The sequence below is a fragment of the Heteronotia binoei genome, chromosome 20, assembly GCF_032191835.1.
Source record: "Heteronotia binoei isolate CCM8104 ecotype False Entrance Well chromosome 20, APGP_CSIRO_Hbin_v1, whole genome shotgun sequence".
Taxonomy (NCBI): Eukaryota; Metazoa; Chordata; class Lepidosauria; order Squamata; family Gekkonidae; genus Heteronotia; species Heteronotia binoei.
Genome location: NC_083242.1, coordinates 37,244,687 through 37,272,046, shown reverse-complemented (window position 1 = coordinate 37,272,046; position 27,360 = coordinate 37,244,687). Strand labels below are relative to the sequence as shown.

The following is a 27,360-nucleotide window of genomic DNA, read 5'->3' as shown; positions in this document are numbered from 1 at the left end:
AGGTCTGCAATAGAAGAGCAAGTCCTGTAGCTCGAGGGTCCCCAATCCCCGGACCGGTACCGGTCTGCAAACGGGCTGCGAGTTGTATAATTATTTCATTTTATATTACAATGTAGTAATAATAATAATAATAATGACACTGGATTTATATCCTGCCCTCCACTCTGAATCTCAAAGCCCCTCACAATCTCCTTTATCTTCCTCCCCCCACAACAGACACTCTGCGGTGGGTGGGGCTGAGAAAGCTCTCCCAGAATCTGCCCTTTCAAGGACAACCTCTGAAAGAGCTCTGGCTGACCCAAGGCCATTCCAGCAGGTGCAAGGGGAGGAGTGGAGAATCAAACCCGGTTCTCCCAGATAAGAGCGCTATGGCTGACCCAAGGCCATTCCAGCAGCTGCAAGTGGAGGAGTGGGGAATCCAACCCGGTTCTTCCAGATAAGAGAGCTCTGGCTGACCCAAGGCCATTGCAACAGGTGCAAGTGGAGGAGTGGGGAATCAAACCCAGTTCTCCCAGATAAGAGAGCTCTGGCTGACCCAAGGCCATTCCAGCAGCTGCAAGTGGAGGAGTGGGGAATCCAACCCGGTTCTCCCAGATAAGCTATGGCTGACCCAAGGCCATTTCAGCAGGTGCAAGTGGAGGAGTGGGGAATCCAACCCGGTTCTCCCAGATAAGAGAGCTCTGGCTGACCTAAGGCCATTCCAGCAGGTGCAAGTGGAGGAGTGGGGAATCAAACCCGGTTCTCCCAGATAAGAGAGCTGTGGCTGACCCAAGGCCATTCCAGCAGGTGCAAGTGGAGGAGTGGGGAATCCAACCCGGTTCTCCCAGATAAGAGAGCTCTGGCTGACCCAAAGCCATTCCAGCAGCTGCAAGTGGAGGAGTGGGGAATCAAACCCTGTTCTCCCAGATAAGAGAGCTATGGCTGACCCAAGGCCATTCCAGCAGCTGCAAGTGGAGGAGTGGGGAATCAAACCCGGTTCTCCCAGATAAGAGTCCGCGCACTTCACTACTACACCAACTGACTCTTAATATGGAGGAAACGAAAAAGGGGGTCAGGCTCCAGGGCAGTGCACAGACGCCAGAAGCACAGTGGTTGGTGCCATACTGGGAATGCGCGCATGAGAGCTGAGCCAGCCCCAAACTCCATCCTGCTGTTCTTGCCCCCTCCTGCATTTTGATAAAAAATGGCTTTCCCTTTGTCAAATCGGGAGAAACGTGTCACGTATCCTGCAGCTGCTTGGAAAAACAGGCAAAGATTTCTGGACAGGCACTTAAAATACCAGGGGTGGCCAAATTTGCTTAATGTAAGAGCCACATAGAATAAATGTCAGATGTATGAGAGCTGCAAGACATGAATGTCAGAGGTTTGAGAGCCACCGGACAGGAAGGAAGAGAAGAAGGCAAACAGACTGGGGAAGGAGAGGTGGAAAGAAAGCAACTTTAACTTTAAATGCATTTCCCAAGCTGCTGGATGGCTTGGTTGGGAGAAGTGATTGAAAGAGAAAAATGCTTTCTCCAAGCTGCCCAAGAGGGCAGTAGGGGCTCTGAGAGCCTCACAAAATGTCTTAAAGAGCCACGTGTGTCTCCTGAGCCACAGTTTGGCCACCCCTATAATAGACTGTATATACAAATGCCTGAATTGGACCCTTCTGTTTTGACATTTTTCAATGAAGCACACACACACAAAAAGGTTGAACTAGACAGTTTGGTCTTTGTGACAAAGCAGCGTCTGCGTAGAAAACTGTGGACACTTTGTACCTTAAGAATAACAAACCTGCCAGCTCAAACTAACTCTTGGTACCGGAAAACATTTATTTGCAAAATAAGATGTTGACATATTCCTATGAAGGCATTCCTACGGTGGTTTCTTTACGGGTTTTGCTCTTCCTGGGGGTGGTTCTGCCTGCAGTAGTTTTGGATTCCTGTGGGGAAACAAGAGTATGAAAAACATAACGGAGCACCGAGACGTCTGGAGGTCGGAAGCAGGAAATTAGAACGCACTTCCCTCTCCCTCTAACTCAGCGAGATGGAACAACCCTGCCCCCTGGAGTGCTCTGTGGAAAAGCAGAGATCCGAACCCAGCGCACCTCGCTGTCAAACTTACTTTGGATGATATCCCTGTAGGATGACGTAGCAGGGGAATCCGGGATCTCAGAAAAGAACGAAAGTCCCATGTCGCAGCTTTTTCCTGGGAGAAAAGGAAGTCCACGCAAGAGGAGACAGAGTAAAATATTGTTGCTAATAGAAAAAAGCAAGAGCCCGGGAGGCCCTTCGAGACTCACAACGTTTGTGGCTGCAGGGGAGGAGTTCATGCAAATCACTGCAGTCACTTCTTCAGACGCCTTCTCTGAAGTGAGCAGCGACTCAGGAAAGCTCCTCCCCTCTGGCTCTTCTCTACTGCTACAGACAGACAAACGCATCTACTCATCTTGAGTCTGCCCTGCTCTCCACACAAAGATCCAAGTAAGAACATAAGAGAAGCCATGTTGGATCAGGCCAATGGCCCATCCAGTCCAACAGTCTGTGTCACATAAGTACATAAGAGAAGCCCTGTTGGATCAGGCCAGTGGCCCATCCAGTCCAACACTCTGTGTCACAGAAGAACATAAGAGAAGCCCTGTTGAATCAGGCCAATGGCCCATCCAGTCCAACACTCTGTGTCACAGAAGAACATAAGAGAAGCCCTGTTGGATCAGGCCAGTGGCCCATCCAGTCCAACACTCTGTGTCACAGAAGAACATAAGAGAAGCCCTGTTGGATCAGGCCAGTGGCCCCTCCAGTCCAACACTCTGTGTCACAGAAGAACATAAGAGAAGCCCTGTTGAATCAGGCCAATGGCCCATCCAGTCCAACACTCTGTGTCACAGAAGAACATAAGAGAAGCCCTGTTGGATCAGGCCAGTGGCCCCTCCAGTCCAACACTCTGTGTCACATAAGAACATAAGAGAAGCCCTGTTGGATCAGGCCAGTGGCCCCTCCAGTCCAACACTCTGTGTCACATAAGAACATAAGAGAAGCCCTGTTGGATCAGGCCAGTGGCCCATCCAGTCCAACACTCTGTGTCACATAAGAACATAAGAGAAGCCCTGTTGGATCAGGCCAGTGGCCCCTCCAGTCCAACACTCTGTGTCACATAAGAACATAAGAGAAGCCCTGTTGGATCAGGCCAGTGGCCCCTCCAGTCCAACACTCTGTGTCACATAAGAACATAAGAGAAGCCCTGTTGGATCAGGCCAGTGGCCCATCCAGTCCAACACTCTGTGTCACATAAGAACATAAGAGAAGCCCTGTTGGATCAGGCCAGTGGCCCCTCCAGTCCAACACTCTGTGTCACATAAGAACATAAGAGAAGCCCTGTTGGATCAGGCCAGTGGCCCCTCCAGTCCAACACTCTGTGTCACATAAGAACATAAGAGAAGCCCTGTTGGATCAGGCCAGTGGCCCCTCCAGCCCAACACTCTGTGTCACATAAGAACATAAGAGAAGCCCTGTTGGATCAGGCCAGTGGCCCATCCAGTCCAACACTCTGTGTCACATAAGTACATAAGAGAAGCCCTGTTGGATCAGGCCAATGGCCCCTCCAGTCCAACACTCTGCGTCACATAAGAACATAAGAGAAGCCATGTTGGATCAGGCCAGTGGCCCCTCCAGTCCAACACTCTGTGTCACAGAAGAACATAAGAGAAGCCTTGTTGGATCAGGCCAATGGCCCATCCAGTCCAACACTCTGTGTCACATAAGAACATAAGAGAAGCCCTGTTGGATCAGGCCAATGGCCCCTCCAGTCCAACACTCTGTGTCACACAGTGGCAAAAAATGTTATATACACACATACACTGTGGCTAATAGCCACTGATGGACCTGTGCTCCATATTTTTATCTAAACCCCTCTTGAAGGTGGCTATACTTGTGGCCGCCACCACCTCCCGTGGCAGTGAATTCCACGTGTTAATCACCCTTTGGGTGAAGAAGGACTTCCTTTTATCCGTTTTAACCTGTCTGCTCAGCAATTTCATCGAATGCCCACGAGTTCTTGTATTGTGAGAAAGGGAGAAAAGGACTTCTTTCTCTACTTTCTCCATCCCATGCATTATCTTGCAAACCTCTATCATGTCACCCCGCAGTCGACGTTTCTCCAAGTACGGTACTCAAACTGATCTGAGCTTTTTTTGGGGGGGTGGGGGTGGGGAGGAGAGGTTAGATCGGGCTGCAAATTCCATGAAATGAATGACACAGTTCTGGTTACCTATTTGTGGGTCCAGAGGCACTCTGCCCAGGAGAGGGACATTTAAAGCATGGCACATCTTCTCTGCGCCTCCGGTGGTTGGCAGGAATATCTGAGACTCTTTCTGCAGAGTGGAAGATGAAAGACAGCGTGAAGCGAGATTGGAGGGCCGTACGAGGGCCAGGGGCTGGGCTCCAATACGCTGCTTCAGTGGCAGCACTGCTCTTCCGCTGCTCGAACCAACCCAAGACCACCAACCAGGACAGCCCCCCGCCCCCTTCTGCCGCATCATTATTAGAGAGGAGCCGGATTCTTTGGAGACTTCCCACTGCTTTCTCTGGAGCTAGGCCGAGATGCCATTCAGAGGCTCAGCCAGCTTGGAGTGGGGCCACAAAGGTGAACACCGTCAAGGGCAGTGCAGTTTGCTGGAGGCCGCTCTCCAGGGTCTTAGGCAGAGGTCTTTCATGTCACCTACTGGACAGCCTTTTAGCTGGAAATGCTGCTGGGGACTGGACCTGGGGCTTTCCGCACACCAAGCAGAGGCCCCGTATGCTTTACCTTGCATTTCGGACACACAAAGCCACTCATGTTTTCAACGACTCCGATCAGCGGCAGCTTCACCTTATGGCAGAAATTTATCTCTTTCCGAACATCCTGAAGTGCCACTTCCTGTTTTTGAAAAAGCCATAAAAATACAACAGGCTATTAATTCAGAAGCCTCAAATTGGCTTGCTGACAATTGCTTTTACATGAACTCCCGCCATGATGTATCGTTTTACTGAATCAGTCATTCGGTCCATCAAAGTCAATGTCAGAGTAATAATGATTACTATCCTATGGCGTTGCGTGTAGCCAGGAGATCTGAAGATTGTCTGGCAGCCTTAAGTTCTAACTCTTTTACTGTTACACACCACTAGGGGGTGAGCTAGACCTATTTTTGGGGCTGAGGGAGCTCTGAGAGCTGTGACTGACCCAAGGTCACCCGACTGGCTTCATGTGGAGGAGTGCGGAATCGAACTAGGTTCTCCAGATTAGAGTCCACCGCTCTTAACCATGACACCACGCTGGCTGCAAAGGTCAATGAACAGCTGCTCTCCAGAATCCCAGGCGGAGAGATCTTTCACATCCCCACCTGCCTGATCCTTTCCCTGGAGATGCTGGGTATTGAACCTGAGACTTGCCTACTCAAACTGGCAGCAGCTCTCCAAAGTCTTGCAATGAGGTCTTTCCCTTCACCTACTGTCTGGGCCTTTTCACGGGAGATGCTGGCGACTGAACCTGGGACCTTCTGCATGCCAACCAGAGGCTCCACCAACTGAGCCACAGCCACCTCCCAGGTAGGTTAATTCACTATACCGAGGCCACAGCAAAAGAGGCCCTGCTCAGGAGCTAGGGGGATTCCACAAACCAGATGGTTGGACCCAGATGGCAGGGCCTTGTCTGAGGATCATAACGGCAAGGTTTTTTTCGTACCTGGGGTGTGGTGACGATCACTGCTCCATCTATACAGGTAGCACTGAGATACTGCACTATGGACAGGTGTTCATCGGAGGTACCCGGAGGCGTATCTACAATCAAGTAGTCAATTTCGCCCCAGTCCACATCCCGGAGAAACTGCTTAATCATTCCTAAAGAGACACAAAAATGTACAATTAACGTTTCAAATCAAATCAAAGCTCTTCAAAAACTTAGCAAGCTACCACTGTTTCAACGCATGACATGCAAAAAAACCAACAACAAATAAGGAATTAAAGGCAGAGTTCTTTAACAGGAAATGTCCAACTCCTGACTTGCTTCAGGGCTCAGTGAGGAAATGTTAAGCAGCTCCCTCTAGTGGGCTCTAGACAAACACAGCTCAGTTCTTGCAAGGATCCGTACGGTGTTTTCAGAAAGCAACGACTGGTTTTTTTCCAGAGTGGGCAGAAATTGGGTAAAGCCTGGGATGGAGTGGGCATTCAAGCAGCACGGGGAGGGGGGGGGGGGAATGGCAAACTAGAGGATGCTCAGAATCCACACTGCAGAAATCCCATACTGTGCAATGCGCTCTGGAAATGCAAAATCAAGACTCAGGGTTGCACATCTCCCTAAAGCGGAAGGTCTCCCAAGCCTCCCTCGCCCGGACAGGGCGGAAACTACAATCACCCCAGAAGCCGCCATGCTGCCAACTGGTCACGGACGCAGGCTCTCTCCCATACGGTTGGTCCTGTGAGATGATCGCTGAACGCTTTGTGAAAACAGCTATCGGAACCGTAACCATTAACTGGCTTGTTATGGGCTACAGAAAAAAAGCAAGAGTCCAATAAAGACTCACACAATTTGTGGAAGGGCGGGAGCTTTCATGAGTCACTGCTGTCAGGTCGAGGGGGACTTCCTTCAATAAAGAACCAAACGAGAAACTGAAACTTAGGTACCCCACGAGGGAGGCCAGAATTCCCTTCTCCGTTTGGCCTTCAAGGTTACACCAGTATGTTACTCTAGAGTGGGGGGTGGGGGGCAAACTGTGGCTCTTTCACACATATTGTGTGGCTCTTGAAGCCCCCACTGCTTCGTCAGCCAGCTTGGAGAAAGCATTTGTCTCTTTAAACCGCTTCTCCAAGCCAAGCTGGCAGCTTGGAGAATGCATTAGAGCTAAAGTCGATTTCTTGCCACCTCTCTCTCCCTCATCCCACCCTCATCTATTGGCCTTCCTTCCTTCCTCCCTTGTCTCACAGCTCTCAGACATCTGATGCTTATGTCTTGTGGCTCTCAGACATCTGACATTTATTCTATCAGGCTCTTACGTTAAACAAATTTGGCCGCCCCTGCTCTAGACGAAGCAAGCGTGTAAGCGGTTACACTGACTACAACAATGGCAAGGGATCTCACAAAAGCAATGCATCCACAGATTGTGCTCCTGGCCTCTTGTTCTTTTCTGCTGTTAAAGGTAAAGGCAGTCCCCTGTGCAAGTACCAGTTGTTCCCAACCCATGGGGTGACATCGCATCACAATATTTTCACGGCAGACTTTTTTACGGGGTGGTTTGCCATTGCCTTCCCCAGTCATTCACCCTTTCCCCCCAGCAAGCTGGGCACTCATTTTACCGACCTCGGAAGGATGGGAGGCTGAGTCAACCCTGAGCCGGCTACCTGAGCCCAGCTTCTGCCGGGATCGAGCTCAGGTCGTGAGAAGAGCTTAGGGCTGCAGTACTGCAGCTTGACCCCTCTGCGCCACGGGGCTCCTCTTTCTGCCGTTACAGAGACACTAACACGGCTACTCACCTTGCTGCTACAGCCTGTGCTTGCAGAAAGCTACCCCCCCACCCCCTCCAAGTCAGGTTTTAAAAACAGAGCAGCAGATGACATTTGAAGTTCAAAACAGCATCCTTAGACATGGTCGAGCCAAAGAAGATGCCAGGAAAACCCACAAATAGATCTCCATTTACCTTTCTAAATAGCAACACTGGCTTCCCAATTTCCACCAGGACTACAGCAAAACCACACCTCCTGCCCGGCTGTTTCTCTGACCTTAAATGGCCTCCCAGAAACCTTTGCTCCCTCTGGGGAAAATGTACAGGAGCCCGATTATATGTTGACATGTGTTGACCCACTTGACATTCGGTGGGTCAAACGGCAACTTCAGATGTCCATTTTGTGTTACAGAAACAGCAGTCCAGGGGATGGGGAATGAGCTAACCCTCCGATCTCAATCAGAGAGAAATGGTGGGTGCTGTTGAACAATAAAAAGGGCTCCAGATCCCTCCTAAGTCTGGCCTGATTTGACCCCAGTTCTTTGCTGGCTTTATCCTCCCCCCCTCCAGAAGCTACAAACCATTCTTTTTGGGTCCTCTCCAAACCACAGCATCGTCAGGGCTACTGAGCAAGAACCCCACCGACATCACACCGAGATTTTCTTCAACGTACTGGAAAACACAAGCAGAGGCACGTTTCGGCAAAATGGAGGGCGCAAACGATTGGAATATGGCTTCTGTGCCAGATGCGTTTGGTTCACTTTGAGAGCCAGTTTGGTGTAGTGGTTAAGTGTGTGGACTCTTATCTGGGAGAACTGGGTTTGATTCCCCACTCCTCCACTTGCAGCTGCTGGAATGGCCTTGGGTCAGCCATAGCTCTCTCGTAGGAGTTGTCCTTGAAAGGGCAGCTTCTGGGAGAGCTCTCTCAGCCCCACCCACCTCAAAGGGTGTCTGTTGTGGAGGGGGGAGATAAAGGAGATTGTGAGTTGCTCTGAAACTCTGCTTCAGAGAGAAGGGTGGGGTATAAATCTACGGTCGTCTTCTTTCAAAGTCATTTATTAGAATGACAGTTCTCTTTTGATAACCTCTCTGCGCGGATGTTAAGAGCCATCAGGTTGTTTCCAATTTACGGGGACTTTTCTGAATCAACAATCATGCCTTTAACGCATGATCGTTCTTTTAAGACAACCAGAGTCAGTCTGATTATAGAGTATTCCAACTCAGACAGATAGCTCTCTACAAATCTATTTTAATTCAAACTGCAATTTTTAAAAAAATCAGTGTTGAAATTACTTTGCGCTACTTAAAACAAAAATATATATTCAATTCATAATCACATGGAGCTGCCTGATACTGAGTTAAAACTTTGGTCCATCAAGGTCCAGCAGCTCTCCAGGGTCTCAGGCTGAGGTTTTTCCCATCACCTCCTGCCTGGTCCTTTTCACTGGAGATGCCAGGGATTGACCCTGGGACCTTCTGCATGCCAAGCAGAGGCTCTTCCACTGAGCTATGGCCCTTCTCCAGGACTCTCCAGGGTCTCAGGCTGAGGTCTTTCCCATCACCTCCTGCCTGATCCTTTTAACTGGAGATGCCAGGGATTGACCCTGGGACCTTCTGCATGCCAAGCAGAGGCTCTTCCACTGAGCTATGGCCCTTCTCCAGGACTCTCCAGGGTCTCAGGCTGAGGTCTTTCCCATCACCTCCTGCCTGGTCCTTTTCACTGGAGATGCTGGCGATTGGACCTGGGACCTTCTGTGTGCCAAGCAGATACTCTACCACTGAGCCATGGACCCTCCTAAGAGTATAAGAGAAGCCCTGTTGGATCAGGCCAATGGCCCCTCCAGTCCAACACTCTGTGTCACACAATAGCGAAAAAAACAGGTGGCATCAGGAGATCCACCAGTGGGGCCAGGACACTAGAAGCCCTCCCACTGTGCCCTCCCAAGCACCAAGAATACAGAGCATCCCTGCCCCAGACATAAGAGAAGCCCTGTTGGATCAGGCCAATAGCCCCTCCAGTCCAACACCCTGTGTCACACAGTAGCGAAAAAAAACCAGGTGCCATCAGGAGGTCCATCAGTGGGGCCAGGACACTAGAAGCCCTCCCACTGTCCCCCCCACACAGCACCAAGGATACAGAGCATCCCTGCCCCAGACATAAGAACATAAGAGAAGCCCTGTTGGATCAGGTCAATGGCCCCTCCAGTCCAACACTCTGCGTCACATAAGAGAAGCCCTGTTGGATCAGGCCAGTGGCCCCTCCAGTCCAACACTCTGTGTCACATAAGAACATAAGAGAAGCCATGTTGGATCAGGCCAGTGGCCCCTCCAGTCCAACACTCTGTGTCACATAAGAACATAAGAGAAGCCATGTTGGATCAGGCCAAGGGCACCTCCAGCCCAACACTCTGTGTCACACAGTGGCCAGGGGCCATCAAGAGGTCCACCAATGGGGCCAGAATGCTAAAAGCCCTCACACTATTGCCCCCCAAACACCAAGAATGCAGAACACCACTGCCCCAGACAGTGTTCCATTGGGGCTAATAGCCACTGGTGGACCTCTGCTCCAGATGGCTATCCAACCCCCCTCTTGAAGCTATGATTGTTGCTGCCACCACTAGTGACAGTGAATTCCATGGGTTAATTACTTCTCTTTGACTGTTCTAAGCCAATTACTCATTCATTTCATGGAGTGCCCACAAGTCCTTGTATTATGAGAAAGGTAGAAAAGTAATTCTTTCTCGATCTTATCGATCCCGTCGATATTATCCCCTAAATGCTCTTTATTTAATAGTCTTTCAGAGACTCTGTTTCATAACGCAAGTCATTTTCCCTGCAACCAACTATCCAGTATCTACAGCGGGTGCCTCAGCAACAAGAAAGTATTCATCCAATGAGCTAGCGTCTGCAACAAAATAAAATGACCAATTTCACACTAGACCTTTAAGCCTGGTTTATCCCTGCCCCCAAGCTGACATTCTACACTAAAATCATAGAGAGTCACAGAGTTGGTAGGAGAGCCAGTTTGGTGTAGTGGTTAAGTGTGCGGACTCTTATCTGGGAGAACCGGGTTTGATTCCCCACTCCTCCACTTGCAGCTGCTAGCATGGCCTTGGGTCAGCCATAGTTATCACAGAGGTTGTCCTTGAAAGGGCAGCTGCTGTGAGAGCCCTCTCCAGCCCCACCCACCTCACAGGGTGTTTGTTGTGGGGGAGGAAGGGGAGGAAGGTAAAGGAGATTGTGAGCCGCTCTGAGACTCTTCGGAGTGGAGGGCGGGATATAAATCCAATATCTTCTTCTTCTTCTTCTGATTCTAGTGCAGAATGTCCGTTTGGGGACAGAGTTAAACCAGGATTAAAGATCCAGTGTGAAATTGGTCAATGTTTCCCCTGCAGTCCGTCCCCAACCCCTAGCTTTGGAAGGCTGCAGACGCCCTTTTCTCCATGAACCAGGAAGAGCACAGATGCAGGAGAGTTTTTGCAAAAGTCACTCACCACAGGAGACCAGCCAGACCCACTCTGGTGAACCTGAGAACGAGAATATTTTGAAGGGTTAATATTTACGCAGAAGAGGCACACGCAGCCAGAGATTCAGGTGGGGAGCCCTGTTGATCTGAAGTGGCACAGCAAAGTCCAGCTGGGCACCTTCAAGCTCAACAAAAGTTTATTCTGGGTAGAAGAAGAAGATGATATTGGATTTATATCCCGCCCTCCACTCCGAAGAGTCTCAGAGCGGCTCACAATCTCCTTTCCTTCCTCCCCCACAACAGACACCCTGTGAGGTAGATGAAGATATTGGATTTATATCCCGCCCTCCACTCCGAAGAGTCTCAGAGTGGCTCACAATCTCCTTTCCCTTCCTCCCCCACAACAGACACCCTGTGAGGTAGATGAAGAGATTGGATTTATATCCCGCCCTCCACTCCGAAGAGTCTCAGAGCGGCTCACTATCTCCTTTACCTTCCTCCCCCACAACAGACACCCTGTGAGGTGGGTGGGGCTGAGTGGGTCAACAACAGGGCAGAGAGGCCGAGGCCTTCCCCTGAGAAGAACCTCAGAAGAGCCCTGCTGGGCCAGACCAGTGAGGGTCCATCTAGTCCAGCCTCCTGTCTCAAACAGCGGCCAACCAGTTCCTCCGGAGGGTCAGCAACAGGGCAGAGAGGCCGAGGCCTTCCCCTAAGAAGAACCTCAGAAGAGCCCTGCTAGGTCAGACCAGGGAGGGTCCATCTAGTCCAGCCTCCTGTCTCACTGGCCAGCCAGTTTCTCTGGAGGGCCAACAACAGGGCAGAGAGACTGAGGCCTTCCCCTGAGAAGAACATCAGAAGAGCCCTGCTGGGTCAGACCAGGGAGGGTCCATCTAGTCCAGCCTCCTGTCTCACTGGCCAGCCAGTTTCTCTGGAGGGCCAACAACAGGGCAGAGAGACTGAGGCCTTCCCCTAAGAAGAACATCAGGAGAGCCCTGCTGGATCAGACCAGGGAGGGTCCATCTAGTCCAGCCTCCTGTCTCACTGGCCAGCCAGTTCCTCTGGAGGGCCAACACAGGCCAGAGAGGCTGAGGCCTTCCCCTAAGAAGAACATCAGGAGAGCCCTGCTGGGTCAGACCAGGGAGGGTCCATCTAGTCCAGCCTCCTGCCTCACACAGTGGCCAGTCAGTTCCTCTGGAGGGCCAACAACAGGGCAGAGAGACTGAGGCCTTCCCCTGAGAAGAACCTCAGAAGAGCCCTGCTGGATCAGACCAGGGAGGGCCCATCTAGTCCAGCATCCTGTCTCACACAGCAGCCAACCAGTTCCTCTGGAGGGCCAACAACAGGGTGGAGAGGCCGAGGCCTTCCCATGTTGCCTGCTGGCTCTTGGATTCAGAGGCTTAGTGCTTCTGAAGGTGGAGGTTCCCCTCAGTCACCGTGGCTAGTAGCCACCGACAGACTTATCCCCCGAGCACCATGTTACCAGTCACAGAAGCCAAGCCAGAAGGAGGCACTAGGGCCCCTCAGGAAGAAACCCTGGTTCCTGGGTGCTCGCTCTTGATGCAGCCCTAGAAACGATCAAAGTTCAAGTGGCACAGAGTCCTTAATAAACAGCTGTTCTAACCATGTCATGAAACTGCCTCTTCTGTTTCGCACCATCTTACCTGTTCCCCCTCTAGACCCATTATTTTTGGTATCGATGGTCCACAAATATCAATATCCAGGACAGCAACCTGAAAAAAAAAAGGAAAAGGGAGTTGAGAAGACAGGAATGCACACTTAAGGGAACATCACCTAGGCTAACCGCAAACACCAGCAATAACAAATTGCATTTAATGTCACAAAATTTCCTGAAGGACAATCCCAAGCATCTATACTCAGTAAGTCCAGTTGAAATTAACAGAAGTTACACAGAGGCGCAGTCTTAAAATCAATATGTTGTTTACTGGGAGTAAAATATATGACCTGTGAATTATACATGTATGTATACAGATTCAAGTGGGTAATTGTGTTAATCTGAAGCAACAGTACACAGTTTGAGGCCAGGGGCACCTTTAAGACCAGCAAAATTTAATTCTGGGTAGAAGCTTTCCTGTGTATGCACTTCTTCAGGTCACACAGGAAAACATATAAGAATCAGGGGTCGTTTTGTAGGGAAAAAGGTGGTGGAGCTCCTCCAGGGATTGTTATGCAGCTGCACCTGCTATTCAGTGGACAAGGTGGGAAGGGGGAGGTAGGACTGTCAAAAGGTTCAGGAGCTGCCCTCCTGTGAGCTCCTGCTGACTCCCAGAATTAAACTTGGTTGGTTTTAAAGTTGCCACTGGACTCCAATTTTGTTACACCTGCATACAGTACACACAGCACTATCCATGACTAATACAGACGGAGGAATCAAAAATCAACAGCAAAAGTTACCCACTTGCTCATTATGTTTTCATGTTCTAATAAATATTAACAAATAGCTAATGTTCTAGTAAATACTCGCAATACACATTGTCAAGACAACGCAGGGGTGGCCAAACTGCAGCTTTGGAGCCACATGTGGCTCTTTCACACACAGTGTGGATCTCAAAGTCCCCACCGCCCCATCGGCCAGCTTGGAGAAGGCATTTAAAGTTGCTTTCTTTTTACCTCTCCCTCCCTTCTCTACCTCTCCCTGCCTGCCTGCCTTCCAACACCTGATGCTCATGTCTTGCGGCTCTCAAACATCTGATGTTTATTTTATGTGGCTCTTACATCAAGGAAGTTTGGCCACCCGTGAGATAGTGGATCATTATTTAATCAACAAAGAGCTGGTTTTTATACCCCACTTTCCTCTACCTTAAGAGCCCCGTGGCGCAGAGTGTTAAAGCTGCAGTACTGCAGTCTGAACTCTCTGCTCACAACCTGAGTTCGATCCTCGGCAGAAGCTGGGTTTTCAGGTAGCCGGCTCGAGGTTGACTCAGCCTTCCATCCTTCCGAGGTCAGTCAAATGAGGACCCAGCTTGCTGGGGGGAAAGCGTAGAGGACTGGGGAAGTCAATGGCAAACCACCCTGTAAAAAGTCTGCCGTGAAAACATTGTGAAAGCAATGTCACCCCAGAGTCGGAAATGACTGGTGCTTGCACAGGGGACCTTTCCTTTCCTTCCTCTACCTTAAGGAGTCTCAACGTGGCTTGCAACTACCTTCCCTTCCTCTCCCCACAACAGGCTCCTTGTGAGGCAGGTGGGGCTGAGAGAGTTCTGAGAGAACTGGGACCGACCCAAGGTCACCCAGCTGGCTGCATGTGGAGAAGTGGGGGCCTTAAACCCAGTTCCTTCCAGATTAGAGTCCATCATTTTTCACTGCTACACCGTGCTGGCTCCGGGCATATAAATATCATATAATAACAAGAAGTCCATTAGCGCTCATTTGTGCATCCTCCAAAAGTAACAGAAAAAAACTTTAACTGCAATAATAAAGTTTAAAAAAAAAAGCCATAAAAGAACTTGTAAATAAAACCACCACCCCTGTACGATTAAGTGGTTTGAGTACCAGCCTAGGATGCAGGAGATCCAGGTTTGAATTCTCCTCTGCCAAGGCAGCTCCCTGGGTGGCTTTGGGCCAGTCCCCTAATCTCAGCTTGGCCCATCTCAAAGGGTTGCTGTTGTGAGGTGAAAACAGAGGAGGAGGAGATATTGGATTTATATCATGCCCTATACTCTGAATCTCATAGTCGCAATCTCCTTTTACCTTCCCTCACAACAGATACCCTGTGAGGCAGGTGGGGCTGAGAAAGCTCTCCCAGAAACTACCCTTTCAAGGACAACTCCTGCAAGAGCTCTGGCTGACCCAAGGCCGTTCCAGCAGTTGCAAGTGGAGGAGTGGGGAATCAAACCCGGTTGTCCCAGATAAGAGTCCGCACACTTAACCACTACGCCAAACCAGGTCAGCTGCTTTTGAGTCCCCCCCTGTTTAGAAAAGTGGGGTGTAAATACAGTAAAATAAACAATTAGTTACTTCCACAATTTAACACTGATGTCACTACACTGCTAAATCCGTGACTTTCACACCTTGACTTGAGCCATCTAAATTAGCAGGGGCGGAGCCACAATGGAATGATACAGGCTTTCGAAAAATGTATTACAAAGAACAGACGCACCTGCTTGGTTTCATCGTCTGCCAGGCCATGAGCCAGGTGAGCAGAGAAGGTGCTCTTGCCGACACCACCCTTCCCAGACAACACCAGGATCTTGTGCTTCACGGTTTTCATCTTCTCCTTGATTTCTTCGACAGCTGCACAGAAACAAAAAGCCAGCCACACTCGCAAAAGGGATGCTTGGTGAACACCTTTCCCAATGCCATCGGTGCGCACACATTCAGTTTGGAAGAAACTGGCCAACTAGTAAGAGCTGCAGAATAACTTCTGCCCAAAGACCTTCTCTTCTGCCATCTCTACCACCTGCACAGGCAGTGGGGTTCTTCAGACATGCCCCTTACACCTTTAGCAACTCAGCAACCGGCAGATGACTGGTGTGGTATAACTGTTAAAGCAGGAGTTCCTTTGCGTATTAGGCCACACTTCCAATCCTCCAGCACAGGACTCTTAGTACAGGGCCTACTGTAAGCTCCAGGAAGATTGGCTACATCAGGGAGGCGTGGCCTAATACGCAAAGGAGCTCCTGATACAAAATGAGTCCTGGCTGTTAGAATGTAGGATTAGGCCTGGAGGGAACTGGGTTCCAATCCCTTGCTCCGCCATGGAAGCCCAGTTGTGGAGAGCGAGTTTGGTGGAGAGCCGTGGTGGAGAGCCAGTTTGGTGTAGTGGTTAAGTGTGCGGACTCTTATCTGGGAGAACCGGGTTTGATTCCCCACTCCTCCACCTGCAGCTGCTGGAATGGCCTTGGGTCAGCCAGAGCTCTCTTATCTGGGAGAACTGGGTTTGATTCCCCCACTCCTTCACTTGCAGCTGCTGGAATGGCCTTGGGTCAGCCAGAGCTGTCTTACCTGGGAGAATGGGGTTTGATTCCCCACTCCTCCACTTGCAACTGCTGGAATGGCCTTGGGTCAGCCAGAGCTCTCTTATCTGGGAGAACCGGGTTTGATTCCCCACTCCTCCTCTTGCAACTGCTGGAATGGCCTTGGGTCAGCCAGAGCTCTCTTATCTGGGAGAACCAGGTTTGATTCCCCACTCCTCCACCTGCAGCTGCTGGAACGGCCTTGGGTCAGCCAGAGCTCTCTTATCTGGGAGAACCAGGTTTGATTCCCCACTTTTCTACTTGCAGCTGCTGGAATGGCCTTGGGTCAGCCATAGCACTAATAGAGAGCCAGTTTGGTGTAGTGGTTAAGTGCATGGACTCTTATCTGGGAGAACTGGGTTTGATTCCCCACTCCTCCACTTGCACCTGCTGGAATGGCCTTGGGTCTGCCATAGCCCTGGCAGAGGTTGTCCTTGAAAGGGCAGCTGCTGTGAGAGCCCTCTCCAGCCCCACCCACCTCACAGGGTGTCTGTTGTGGGGGCAGGAAGGTAAAGGAGATTGTGAGCCGCTCTGAGACTCTTCAGAGTGGAGGGTGGGATATAAATCCAATATCTTCTTCTTCTTCTTCTTCAGTGACCTTGAGCCAATCTCTCAGTCTAACTGACCCTCCCAAGGCTGTTATTCTGTAGTTTAGGGGGGGAGGGATGCTCAAAACCACCACGGGTCCCTGATCAGAAAGAAAACCAGGAGACAGATTTTTTTTTTTTTTTAAAAGCACAATCATAAGAAAACCAACAGGTGAAGCTTTGTGCAGAATTGCATACACATGAGAGGAAAATTTCACCCGCTGGTTTCCTATTTATTGTGCAGGAAAGCCCCTGTCTCTTTCTTCATCGCAACAGCCCAGCTAATAACTGGATGCAGAAGGAAGTACGTTCTGCCCACTTCCAATATCACCGACCTATGCCAAGAGAATTGGGAAGTCCTGCAGGGCATGCAATGATCGTCTGCAACGAAAGCAACTTGCATGTCGTGCGAAAGAGAATGCGAGCATTGAATGCATGAGCCGCCTCTCACATGACAAACCATTGACTTCTACATGACTTGGTGCTTGGGGGGGCAGCACAGGGAGGTCTCCTGGAGTTCTGCCCCCGCTGGTGGACCTCCTGATGGCACCTAGGTTTTGGCCACTGTATGATATGGAATGCTGGACTGGATGGGCCACTGGCCTGATCTCCCATGGCTTCACTTTATGTTCTTATGACTGCTCAAAAGGCACCAGGAGTTCACTCTCTGGCTTTCCAGGCAGAAGAAGTTACTTGCCCACAGCACCTCTGGCCACAGGCCTTACCAGTGTATTCGCTAAGAGCTAAGTCATTAAACAGGAAGATCTCAGGGCCAGCACCAACCCATGTGCCAAATATGTTCTTCAGACCACACAGGTCACCCACCTGTGGGCTCTTAATCTGGCCACTGCCAGATTGAGCAGCATTCCCCATGCCTTCCTTTGGTGTTTCCTCCTTCTTCTGCTCTGAGGAACAGCCCTCTGAAAAGGTCAGGAAGGCACCCACTTGGTGGAAATTCTGCAAATTGTGCAAGGTGGAGCTGTTCAGAAGGCTACAATCTCTCCAGTCTACGTGTACCTACTCGGTATTAACTTCTTCCATCTTCTTTTTTGCTTTAACTATGTGTATTATCACTGTAATCTATCTTGGGTCTGGGCACAGAGAAAGCCCTTATAGGAAACAAATATTCAACATGGTATTTATTAGACACTAAGATTAACCCATAGGAACATATTCCAAAATCTCAAAATCTGCTTGTTATCCCCAGGCCAAAGGAGGCCCGCCTAAAATCCACCAGGGACAGGGCCTTCTCTGTAACGGCTCCTTTCTGGTGGAACCAACTGCCAGAAGAGGTGAGGGCCCTGCGGGACCTTGGCCAGTTCCGCAGGGCCTGTAACACAGCCCTCTTCCGGCTGGCTTATAACTAACTGGCACTGGAAACTGAGTGTAGTTTTGATAGACCGCTGTTATATGTTTTATTATTTTACTGTTTTAACTGTGTAAGATGTTTTAAATTACAAAATTATGTTAGATTTTATGTGTTGTGAGCCGCCCTGAGCCACTTCGGTGGGAAGGGCGGGATATAAATTGAAATAAACTTGAAACTATTCCCCAAAGCAGGGCTGGGATGTGGATAAACTTCTGCAATCTATGGCCTCCACTGCAAAAAAACCCTAGTAAGGCCTGCTTACTAAGACACTCGATGAGAACCAACACTTCCAATCATGCAGGTGAGAAAATGCATATATTTTTTCCAGGTGTGTGCTGACAGAGACGCCATCCCTGAACCTACACATGAGAAACTTTTACTTGTTTATTAAGTTACATTCTGCCTTTCACCCTGCTGCGGACCCAAAGAGCCTTATGCTGTTCTCCTTTCCTCCTTTTTATCCGTAGAACAACAACCCCGACAGGTAGGCAAGGCTGACAATAATGTGTATTGTTTTAATTGTTGCTGTGAGTTTATACTGTGAGCCGCCCTGAGCCTGCTTCGGCGGGAAGGGCGGGATATAAATCAAATAAATAAATAAATAAAATGTGTAACTGGCACAAAGTCACAGAAGGCGCTTCCATGGCAGAGTACACATTCGAGCTTGGCTCTCCCAGATCCTAGTCTAACACTTTAACCACTATACCACACTGTGTATGGTCAAACTGAAATGCATTGCTGGGACGAAATTGTCTTTTTGGAATTCGAACAAGGGAAGCTGAAAATAAAATGAAAAGACACTCGGTTGCTTTCTCCCAATCCGGACTTTTGGTCCGCCTAAAAACTGCACTTTTCGAGGACTATGATACTAAAAATACTCTGCCTAAGCTGAATTCCATTCCGCAGCGTCCATTCAAATCAAAGGACTCCGAAGGGCTTTGGTTTGCTTATGGCACTCTTCAGCCTGGATCCATGCATGCCCTCTTCCAGCACTCCCGCCAGCCCTGCAAGGTGGGCTAGCAGCCAGGACTCTCTTCCCCCCATTCCTGGGGGTGGGGAGGCCAGAATCTGAGCGAGGGTTTTTGCAGGGGGATCCTCCTAGGGTTGCCAATCCCCATGTGAGGGCAGGAGATCCCCTGATTTGGAGGCTCCCCCCTGCTTCAGTGTCAGCAGAAAGTGGAGAGGGGAAATTTCTACTGGGCACTCCATTATTCCCTATGGAGACTGAGTTCCATAAGGTATAATGGAGAATGAATCCACGGGTATCTGGGGCTGGACTTTTTTTTTTTTTTTTAGGTAGAGACACCAAATTTGCAGCATAGCATCCGGTGCCTCTCCCCAAAATACCCCCCAAGTTTCAAAAGGATTGGACCAGGGGGTCTAATTCTATGAGCTCCCAAAAGAAGATGCCCCATCCATTATTTCCAATAGAGGGAAAGCATTTAAAAGGTGTGTGATCCCTCTAAATGTGATGGCCAGAACGCCCTTGGGAGTTCAGTGATGCTTGTCCCAACCTTGCTTCTGGCTCCACCCCCAGTCTCCTGGCTCCACCCCCCAAGTCTCCTGGCTCCACCCCCAGTCTCCTGGCTCCACCCCCAGTCTCCTGGCTCCACCCCCAGTCTCCTGGCTCCACCCGAGTCTCCTGGCTCCACCCCCCAAGTCTCCTGGCTCCACCCCCAGTCTCCTGGCTCCACCCCCAGTCTCCTGGCTCCACCCCCAGTTTCCTGGCTCCACTCCCAGTCTCCTGGCTCCACCCCAGAGTCTCCTGGCTCCACCCCCAGTCTCCTGGCTCCACCCCCAGTCTCCTGGCTCCACCCAGAGTCTCCTGGCTCCACCCCCGTCTCCTGGCTCCACCCCCGAGTCTCCTGGCTCCACCCCCAGTCTCCTGGCTCCACCCCCGAGTCTCCTGGCTCCACCCCCAGTCTCCTGGCTCCACCCCCAGTCTCCTGGCTCCACCCCCAGTCTCCTGGCTCCACCCCCGAGTCTCCTGGCTCTACCCCCGAGTCTCCTGGCTCTACCCCCAGTCTCCTGGCTCCACCCAGAGTCTCCTGGCTCCACCCAGAGTCTCCTGGCTCCACCCCAGAGTCTCCTGGCTCCACCCCCAGTCTCCTGGCTTTACCCCAGTCTCCTGGCTCCACCCCCAGTCTCCTGGCTCCACCCCCGAGTCTCCTGGCTCCACCCCCGAGTCTCCTGGCTCCACCCCCGAGTCTCCTGGCTCCACCCCCAGTCTTCTGGCTCCACCCCCGAGTCTCCTGGCTCCACCCCCGAGTCTCCTGGCTCTACCCCCAGTCTCCTGGCTCCACCCCCAGTCTCCTGGCTCCACCCAGAGTCTCCTGGCTCCACCCCAGAGTCTCCTGGCTCCACCCCAGAGTCTCCTGGCTCCACCCCAGAGTCTCCTGGCTCCACCCCCAGTCTCCTGGCTCCACCCCAGTCTCCTGGCTCCACCCCCAGTCTCCTGGCTCCACCCCCAGTCTCCTGGCTCCACCCAGAGTCTCCTGGCTCCACCCCAGAGTCTCCTGGCTCCACCCCAGAGTCTCCTGGCTCCACCCCCAGTCTCCTGGCTCCACCCCCCAAGTCTCCTGGCTCCACCCCCCAAGTCTCCTGGCTCCACCCCCAGTCTCCTGGCTCCACCCCAGAGTCTCCTGGCTCCACCCCAGAGTCTCCTGGCTCCAGCCCCAGTCTCCTGGCTCCACCCCCAGTCTCCTGGCTCCACCCCCGAGTCTCCTGGCTCCACCCTCCAAGTCTCCTGGCTCCACCCCAGAGTCTCCTGGCTCCACCCCCAGTCTCCTGGCTCCACCCCAGTCTCCTGGCTCCACCCCCAGTCTCCTGGCTCTACCCCCAGTCTCCTGGCTCCACCCAGAGTCTCCTGGCTCCACCCAGAGTCTCCTGGCTCCACCCCAGAGTCTCCTGGCTCCACCCCCAGTCTCCTGGCTTTACCCCAGTCTCCTGGCTCCACCCCCAGTCTCCTGGCTCCACCCCCGAGTCTCCTGGCTCCACCCCCGAGTCTCCTGGCTCCACCCCCGAGTCTCCTGGCTCCACCCCCAGTCTTCTGGCTCCACCCCCGAGTCTCCTGGCTCCACCCCCGAGTCTCCTGGCTCTACCCCCAGTCTCCTGGCTCCACCCCCAGTCTCCTGGCTCCACCCAGAGTCTCCTGGCTCCACCCCAGAGTCTCCTGGCTCCACCCCAGAGTCTCCTGGCTCCACCCCAGAGTCTCCTGGCTCCACCCCCAGTCTCCTGGCTCCACCCCAGTCTCCTGGCTCCACCCCCAGTCTCCTGGCTCCACCCCCAGTCTCCTGGCTCCACCCAGAGTCTCCTGGCTCCACCCCAGAGTCTCCTGGCTCCACCCCAGAGTCTCCTGGCTCCACCCCCAGTCTCCTGGCTCCACCCCCCAAGTCTCCTGGCTCCACCCCCCAAGTCTCCTGGCTCCACCCCCAGTCTCCTGGCTCCACCCCAGAGTCTCCTGGCTCCACCCCAGAGTCTCCTGGCTCCAGCCCCAGTCTCCTGGCTCCACCCCCAGTCTCCTGGCTCCACCCCCGAGTCTCCTGGCTCCACCCTCCAAGTCTCCTGGCTCCACCCTCAGTCTCCTGGCTCCACCCCCAGTCTCCTGGCTCCACCCCCGAGTCTCCTGGCTCCACCCTCCAAGTCTCCTGGCTCCACCCTCAGTCTCCTGGCTCCACCCCCAGTCTCCTGGCTCCACCCCAGAGTCTCCAGCTATTTCTTGAGCTGGACTTGGCAACTCTATTCTGCGCCTCACCTGGGTCGGGGCCGGCGGGCCTGGCCGAGGCGCACAAGCCCTGGTTGGGGCATCCCTGGCAGGCGGCGGCTTTGCCCGCCTGCTCGCTGCCGGTGCCCGGGCACTCTGCGGAGAGAGACACAAAGGGGGAGCATCAGACCGACAGCCCTGCCAGGTAGGCCAACAGCAGGAGTCTCTGTCTCCTCCCCCCCCCCCCCCATTCCTGCAGGGGAAGGCCTCGGAGCCGCCTCCGCTTCCCCTCACCGTGGGGCGGCACGTCTACCAACGCCGGCCCGGCCTTCCCCGCCATGGCGGAAGCGGGCGCCGGAAGGGACTAGGCCGCACTTCCGGTCAAGAGCGCGCGCCACTCGAAAGAATCCCCCCGCCGGCCCACTTCCGCTTGCGCGCGGCAAAAGCCGTTCCAACCCCGCTGCGAGCGCACTTCCGGTTGGGTCGGGACAAAAGCTCCCTCTCACTTCAGCGACCCACTCTACCGAGTTCCGGATCCGAAACTGTCGATTTGAGGCTCCGACATCCGTCCGCCTGTCTTCCTCCTCCCTCTTCCGGGGGTCCCTCTAAGCGGAGTGGGCGTGAGAAAGCTCCCAGATGTTTAGCCTCCAGCTCACACACGTTTGTCTTAGCTCAGGAAGGAGGACCGCAGAGCACACCAATCCATGCAGCAGCTCAGAACTTTCATGCCAGCAGCTCACAAAGTAGAATTTTTGCTCACAAGATTTCAGAACTTAAGGGAACATTGCTCTCTCTCTGTCGTCTAAGTATCATGTCTGTCTGACCTAAAAAAGGTCAAATCTGAAAGGAAAAAAAAGTCTGGCCGTCTGTCTATCATCTGCCATCTCTACCAATCACGTGTCTGTCTGTTTTCTTCTTCCCCTCTCTCTCTCTAGTCTATCTGTCATCCCTGGGTATCAATCTATGTTTTCATCATAATCATCTCTCTCTCATGTCTGTCTGTCTGTGTAATTCTATCTATCTATCTATCTATCTATCTATCTATCTATCTATCTATCTATCTATCTATCATCCATCTATCTGTCTGTCTATCTATCTATCTGTCTGTCTGTCTGTCTATCTATCTATCATCCATCTATCTATCATCCATCTATCTGTCTGTCTGTCTATCTATCTCTCTATCTGTCTGTCTATCTATCTATCATCCATCTATCTATCTATCTATCTATCTGTCTGTCTGTCTGTCTGTCTGTCTGTCTATCTATCTATCTATCTATCTATCTATCTATCTATCTATCTATCATCCATCTATCATCCATCCATCTGTCTGTCTATCTATCTATCATCCATCTATCTATCATCCATCTATCTGTCTGTCTGTCTATCTATCTCTCTATCTGTCTGTCTATCTATCTATCATCCATCTATCTATCTATCTATCTATCTGTCTGTCTGTCTGTCTGTCTGTCTGTCTATCTATCTATCTATCTATCTATCTATCTATCTATCATCCATCTATCATCCATCCATCTGTCTGTCTATCTATCTATCATCCATCTATCTATCATCCATCTATCTATCTATCTGTCTGTCTGTCTGTGTGTCTGTCTGTCTGTCTGTCTATCTATCTATCTATCTATCTATCTATCTATCTATCTATCTATCTATCTATCTATCTATCTATCTATCTATCTATCTATCATCTATCTATCTATCATCAAAATCTCTGTAATCTATTCTATCTTCATCAATCTATATCTTTATCATCTGTCTGCCTGTCTGCCTATCATCTATCACCTGTCTATCAATCATCTATCTATATATCTATCATGTCTGTCTATTTATCCATCTACCATCATCGTCGTCATCAATCTGTATCTTTATCATCTGTCTATAATCTATCTCGTCTATCAATCATCTATCTATCTTTGTCTTCCTCCTCCTCTCTCTCCCCTCTCCACCCCCCCTCTTCCCCTCTCTCCAGCCTTTCTCACTCAGTTGGGAACCCAACGGGACTTACCTCATACTTCTGTCCTCCATTTTATCCTCACAGCAACCCTGTGAGGTGGGTTAGGCAGAAAGTGATGCCAGCTTCCAGCTGGTGGGTCCTGGGGATCCCCCAGAATTTCAGCTCATGTCCAGACTACAGAGATCAGTTCCCTGAGAGAAAATGGGAAGACTCTATGGAATTGTACCCCGCTGAGGTTCCTGTCCTCCTCAAGCACACCCCAAATCTCCAGGAGTTTCCCAACTTGGATCTGGCAACCCTACCCCACCTCCGGCATATCCCACTGGTGGTCAGGGGGACCTAGCAACCCTAGCCCAAAGTCACACAGCGACATTTCCATGGCATGAGTCGGGACTCGAACCTGGGTCTCCCTGATAAGAGTCCAGCACTCTTACCACACAACACCACCCCGGCTCTCTCTCTCTGGGGAGGAAGGTTGTGCTTTGTTTCTCAGACTGTGGAGACCTGCTAGGGTGAAACGGTGAGGACTCCCACAAATACAATGTGAGCCCTGAAAAATCCCAGGTACCCAATTTAGGGTGACCATCTCCAGCTTGGGAAATCCATAGAGAAGTTGATCCTTGTAGTCTGGAGATCAGTTAGAATTCTGGGAAATCTCCAGGCCCCAGTGGAAGCTGGAAACCACCCAGGAGACAGTGTTGCCAGTGTGAGGTTGCTTCAGCCACTGTATTGTGAGTGCTTGATCCCTAAATTCCAGTCCAATGCTAACTGCTGCAGCACACTCAAGAGGTTCAGGAACAGAGAAGATGCTGGCCAGAGCGGTTGCAGTACCCATCTCTTGGCTTTAGAGCAGGGGAGTCAAACGTGCAGCCCAGGGGCCGAATCAGGCCCCCGAGCAACTGGCTGTCATCTGCTTTCTTCTCCCCCCTCTCTTGCTTTCTTCTGCATCACAGCTTGCTTTGCCAGGTTTGCTCAATCGCACAGGAGTTACAGAGCAAAGCTTCTATCTTGTCTATTGGCTGAGGCTCCTCCCTTTGCAAGCTCTCAATCGCACAGCAGAGCTACTGAGCCAAGTCTCTCTTCTACTGGCTGAGGCTCCTCCCCCTCCTGGTTCCTCTGGGGAAGGAAGGAAGGAAGAAGCCAGAGTTTCCTTTTCTCAGGTCCCTGGATCTCATGGGAGAGATACAAAGAAAGCACCTTTAAGACCAACAAGTGCGAATGTTTTAACGATGTTTTAGTTTAATTTTTTTTTAAAAAAAAAAATCTTTAATAATGGTTGTGTTATTTATAAAGTTTAACTCAGCTACCTAATCTTAAATAGGTACACACATGGCCTGCTCCAACATGGCATGGCCCAGCCCGACAAGGTCTCATTTATGTCTGATCTGGCCCTCATAACAAAACCCTGCTTTAGTGTGTCATGGATTTATAATTCAATTCATTTTCTCCATAAGAACATAAGAGAAGCCATGCTGGATCAGGCCAGTGGCCCATCCAGTCCAACACTCTGTGTCACATAAGAACATAAGAGAAGCCCTGTTGGATCAGGCCAATGGCCCATCCAGTCCAACACTCTGTGTCACATAAGAACATAAGAGAAGCCATGTTGGATCAGGCCAATGGCCCATCCAGTCAAACACTCTGTGTCACATAAGAACATAAGAGAAGCCATGCTGGATCAGACCAATAGCCCATCCAGTCCAACACTCTGTGTCACATAAGAACATAAGAGAAGCCATGTTGGATCAGGCCAGTGGCCCATCCAGTCCAACACTCTGTGTCACTTAAGAACATAAGAGAAGCCATGTTGGATCAGGCCAATGGCCCATCCAGTCCAACACTCTGTGTCACACAGTGGCCAAAAAAATTATATTATATAATTATATATATAATGGGATATATATATACACACACACACACACACACACACATATATACACACTGTGGCTAATAGCCACTGATGGACCTCTGCTCCATATTTTTATCTAACCCCCTCTTGAAGCTGGCTATGCTTGTAGCCGCCACCACCTCCTGTGGCAGTGAATTCTGCATGTTAATCACCCTTTGGGTGAAGAAGTACTTCCTTTTATCCATTTTAACCTGACTGCTCAGCAATTTCATCGAATGCCCACAACTTCTTGTATTGTGAGAAAGGGAGAAGTACTTCTTTCTCTGCTTTCTCCATCCCATGCATAATCTTGTAAACCTCTATCATGTCACCCCACAGTCGACATTTCTCCAAGCTAAAGAGCCCCAAGCGTTTTAACCTTTCTTCATAGGGAAAGTGTTCCAAACCTTTAATCATTCAAGTTGCCCTTTTCTGCACTTTTTCCACTGCTATAATATCCTTTTTGAGGCGCGGCGACCAGAATTGCACACTGTACTCCAAATGAGACCGCACCATCGATTTATACAGGGGCATTATGATACTGGCTGATTTGTTTTCAATTCCCTTCCTAATAATTCCCAGCATGGCGTTGGCCTTTTTTATTGCAATTGCACACTGTCTTGACATCCATGCATTGAACAACAGTTGCCTGGAAGGTGAGGCATGTTTTGGACTGCAGCTCTATCTGCAATAGTTTTCATCTGTGTCCATAATGCATATTAATGTGAGATGCTATTTAGCATCTAATGACTTAATGCCTGTGGTAGGAGATCCTGAATGTTCTTAAAAATTAATCAGGTAGCCTATGGCATCTTTTGCACAAACAGAAGGCGGCCCGAGGGTGCTTAGGGTGGTGACCGGATGCTCCCTGGCTGACGGTATCAATTCCTGAGGTGATAAGATGTCCTGGAAAACCCGCCTTATGAATCTTGTATAGCAGAGAGAAGGCGCCAGGGTGGGTTTCTTGTAATAAGTCAGCAACAGTTCGAAATATGTCGCTGCATTGCAATAGCTGCGTGTGTCGCTTAGAGAACTGAACTGACTTGCCGGAACATAGCACCTCTTGTGTTTTGTAATGCTGCTCTGTTTTTATATTTCATGCTTTAAAACACTGTATAGGTGGTATATGACTCTGAAAAAATTGGCAAAGATGAGTAAAAAGGTGTCGGATAGATGTTGGAAATGTAAAAACCATGAGGGTTCTTTTTTTCATATGTGGTGGACTTGTGAAAAAAGAGAAAAAGTATTGGCAGATGATACAACAAGAAATCTCCAAAATTTTGGGTTATGATTTCAAGAAAGTTGCAGAGACGTTTCTGCTAGGATTACAAATAGAAAAATTTCCTAAAGAAGATAGGACTTTAATTTGGTATTTGCACTCAGCTGCTAGGACATTGTATGCGCAGTTGTGGAAGCAAGAAAAAATACCAGAGAAATGGGATTGGATTGTGAAAGTTTTATCGTGGAGTGAGATGGATAAGTTAACAAGAACTTTAAGAGATTATGATTTAGACGTGTTTAAAAATGAGTGGAAGAAATTTAAAGGATATATAGAGCAAGAGTGGAACGTAAAAAGACATTGGATATTTTTTTAGTATGAATGGGAAGAGAAAGATATTGAACTTTGATTGGCTAGGGGTACCTTTATAATTGAACTTAAATATATAACTTCGGAGGAAGTCTAGTAATGGAGGGAGGGGGGATCGAAAATAACATATGGGTTAGAGATAGAAAGGATATAATTAAATATTGTAACCATATGTTATCAATAAACTGTTTAAAACACAAAACACTGTTGGTTTTATTGTTACAGATGGAACGTTTGGATTTTTAATTTGTTCGCTGCCCCGGTGGGCATTGAGATCTGAAACACTACTAGCACTGTCAAATAAAATTTGCGGTGTCTTAGTGGTCTTGCTTTAGGGGGAGGGGCTATGGCTCAATGGTACGCAGAA

At 50.3% G+C, this 27,360-nt stretch overlaps 1 protein-coding gene across 1 annotated transcript; it reads right to left on the bottom strand.

Moving 5' to 3' along the window:
• Positions 1-1,791: 1,791 nt before the first annotated feature.
• Positions 1,792-21,961, bottom strand: NUBP1 (NUBP iron-sulfur cluster assembly factor 1, cytosolic). The gene is made up of 11 exons (XM_060260742.1): positions 21,843-21,961; positions 21,600-21,704; positions 15,034-15,167; positions 12,578-12,646; positions 10,945-10,977; positions 8,032-8,122; positions 5,698-5,852; positions 4,783-4,893; positions 4,246-4,348; positions 2,104-2,187; positions 1,792-1,921 (listed from the first exon to the last, which is right to left on the bottom strand). Exons 1-11 carry the CDS (start codon positions 21,886-21,888, stop codon positions 1,869-1,871), a joined length of 984 nt encoding a protein of 327 aa, XP_060116725.1. The 5' UTR covers positions 21,889-21,961; the 3' UTR covers positions 1,792-1,868.
• Between the last annotated feature and the right edge of the window lie 5,399 nt (positions 21,962-27,360).

Excerpts from the sequence above, each read along its gene's own strand:
- NUBP1 (XM_060260742.1), bottom strand. The coding sequence starts at position 21,888 with ATGGCGGGGAAGGCCGGGCCGGCGTTGGTAGACGTGCCGCCCCACG. Across the intron at positions 8,123-10,944 it reads GGTCTGGCTGGTCTCCTGTG|TACGTTGAAGAAAATCTCGG; the intron begins GTGAGTGACTTT and ends TGTGTTTTCCAG. Across the intron at positions 1,922-2,103 it reads CTACAGGGATATCATCCAAA|GAATCCAAAACTACTGCAGG; the intron begins GTAAGTTTGACA and ends GTTTCCCCACAG.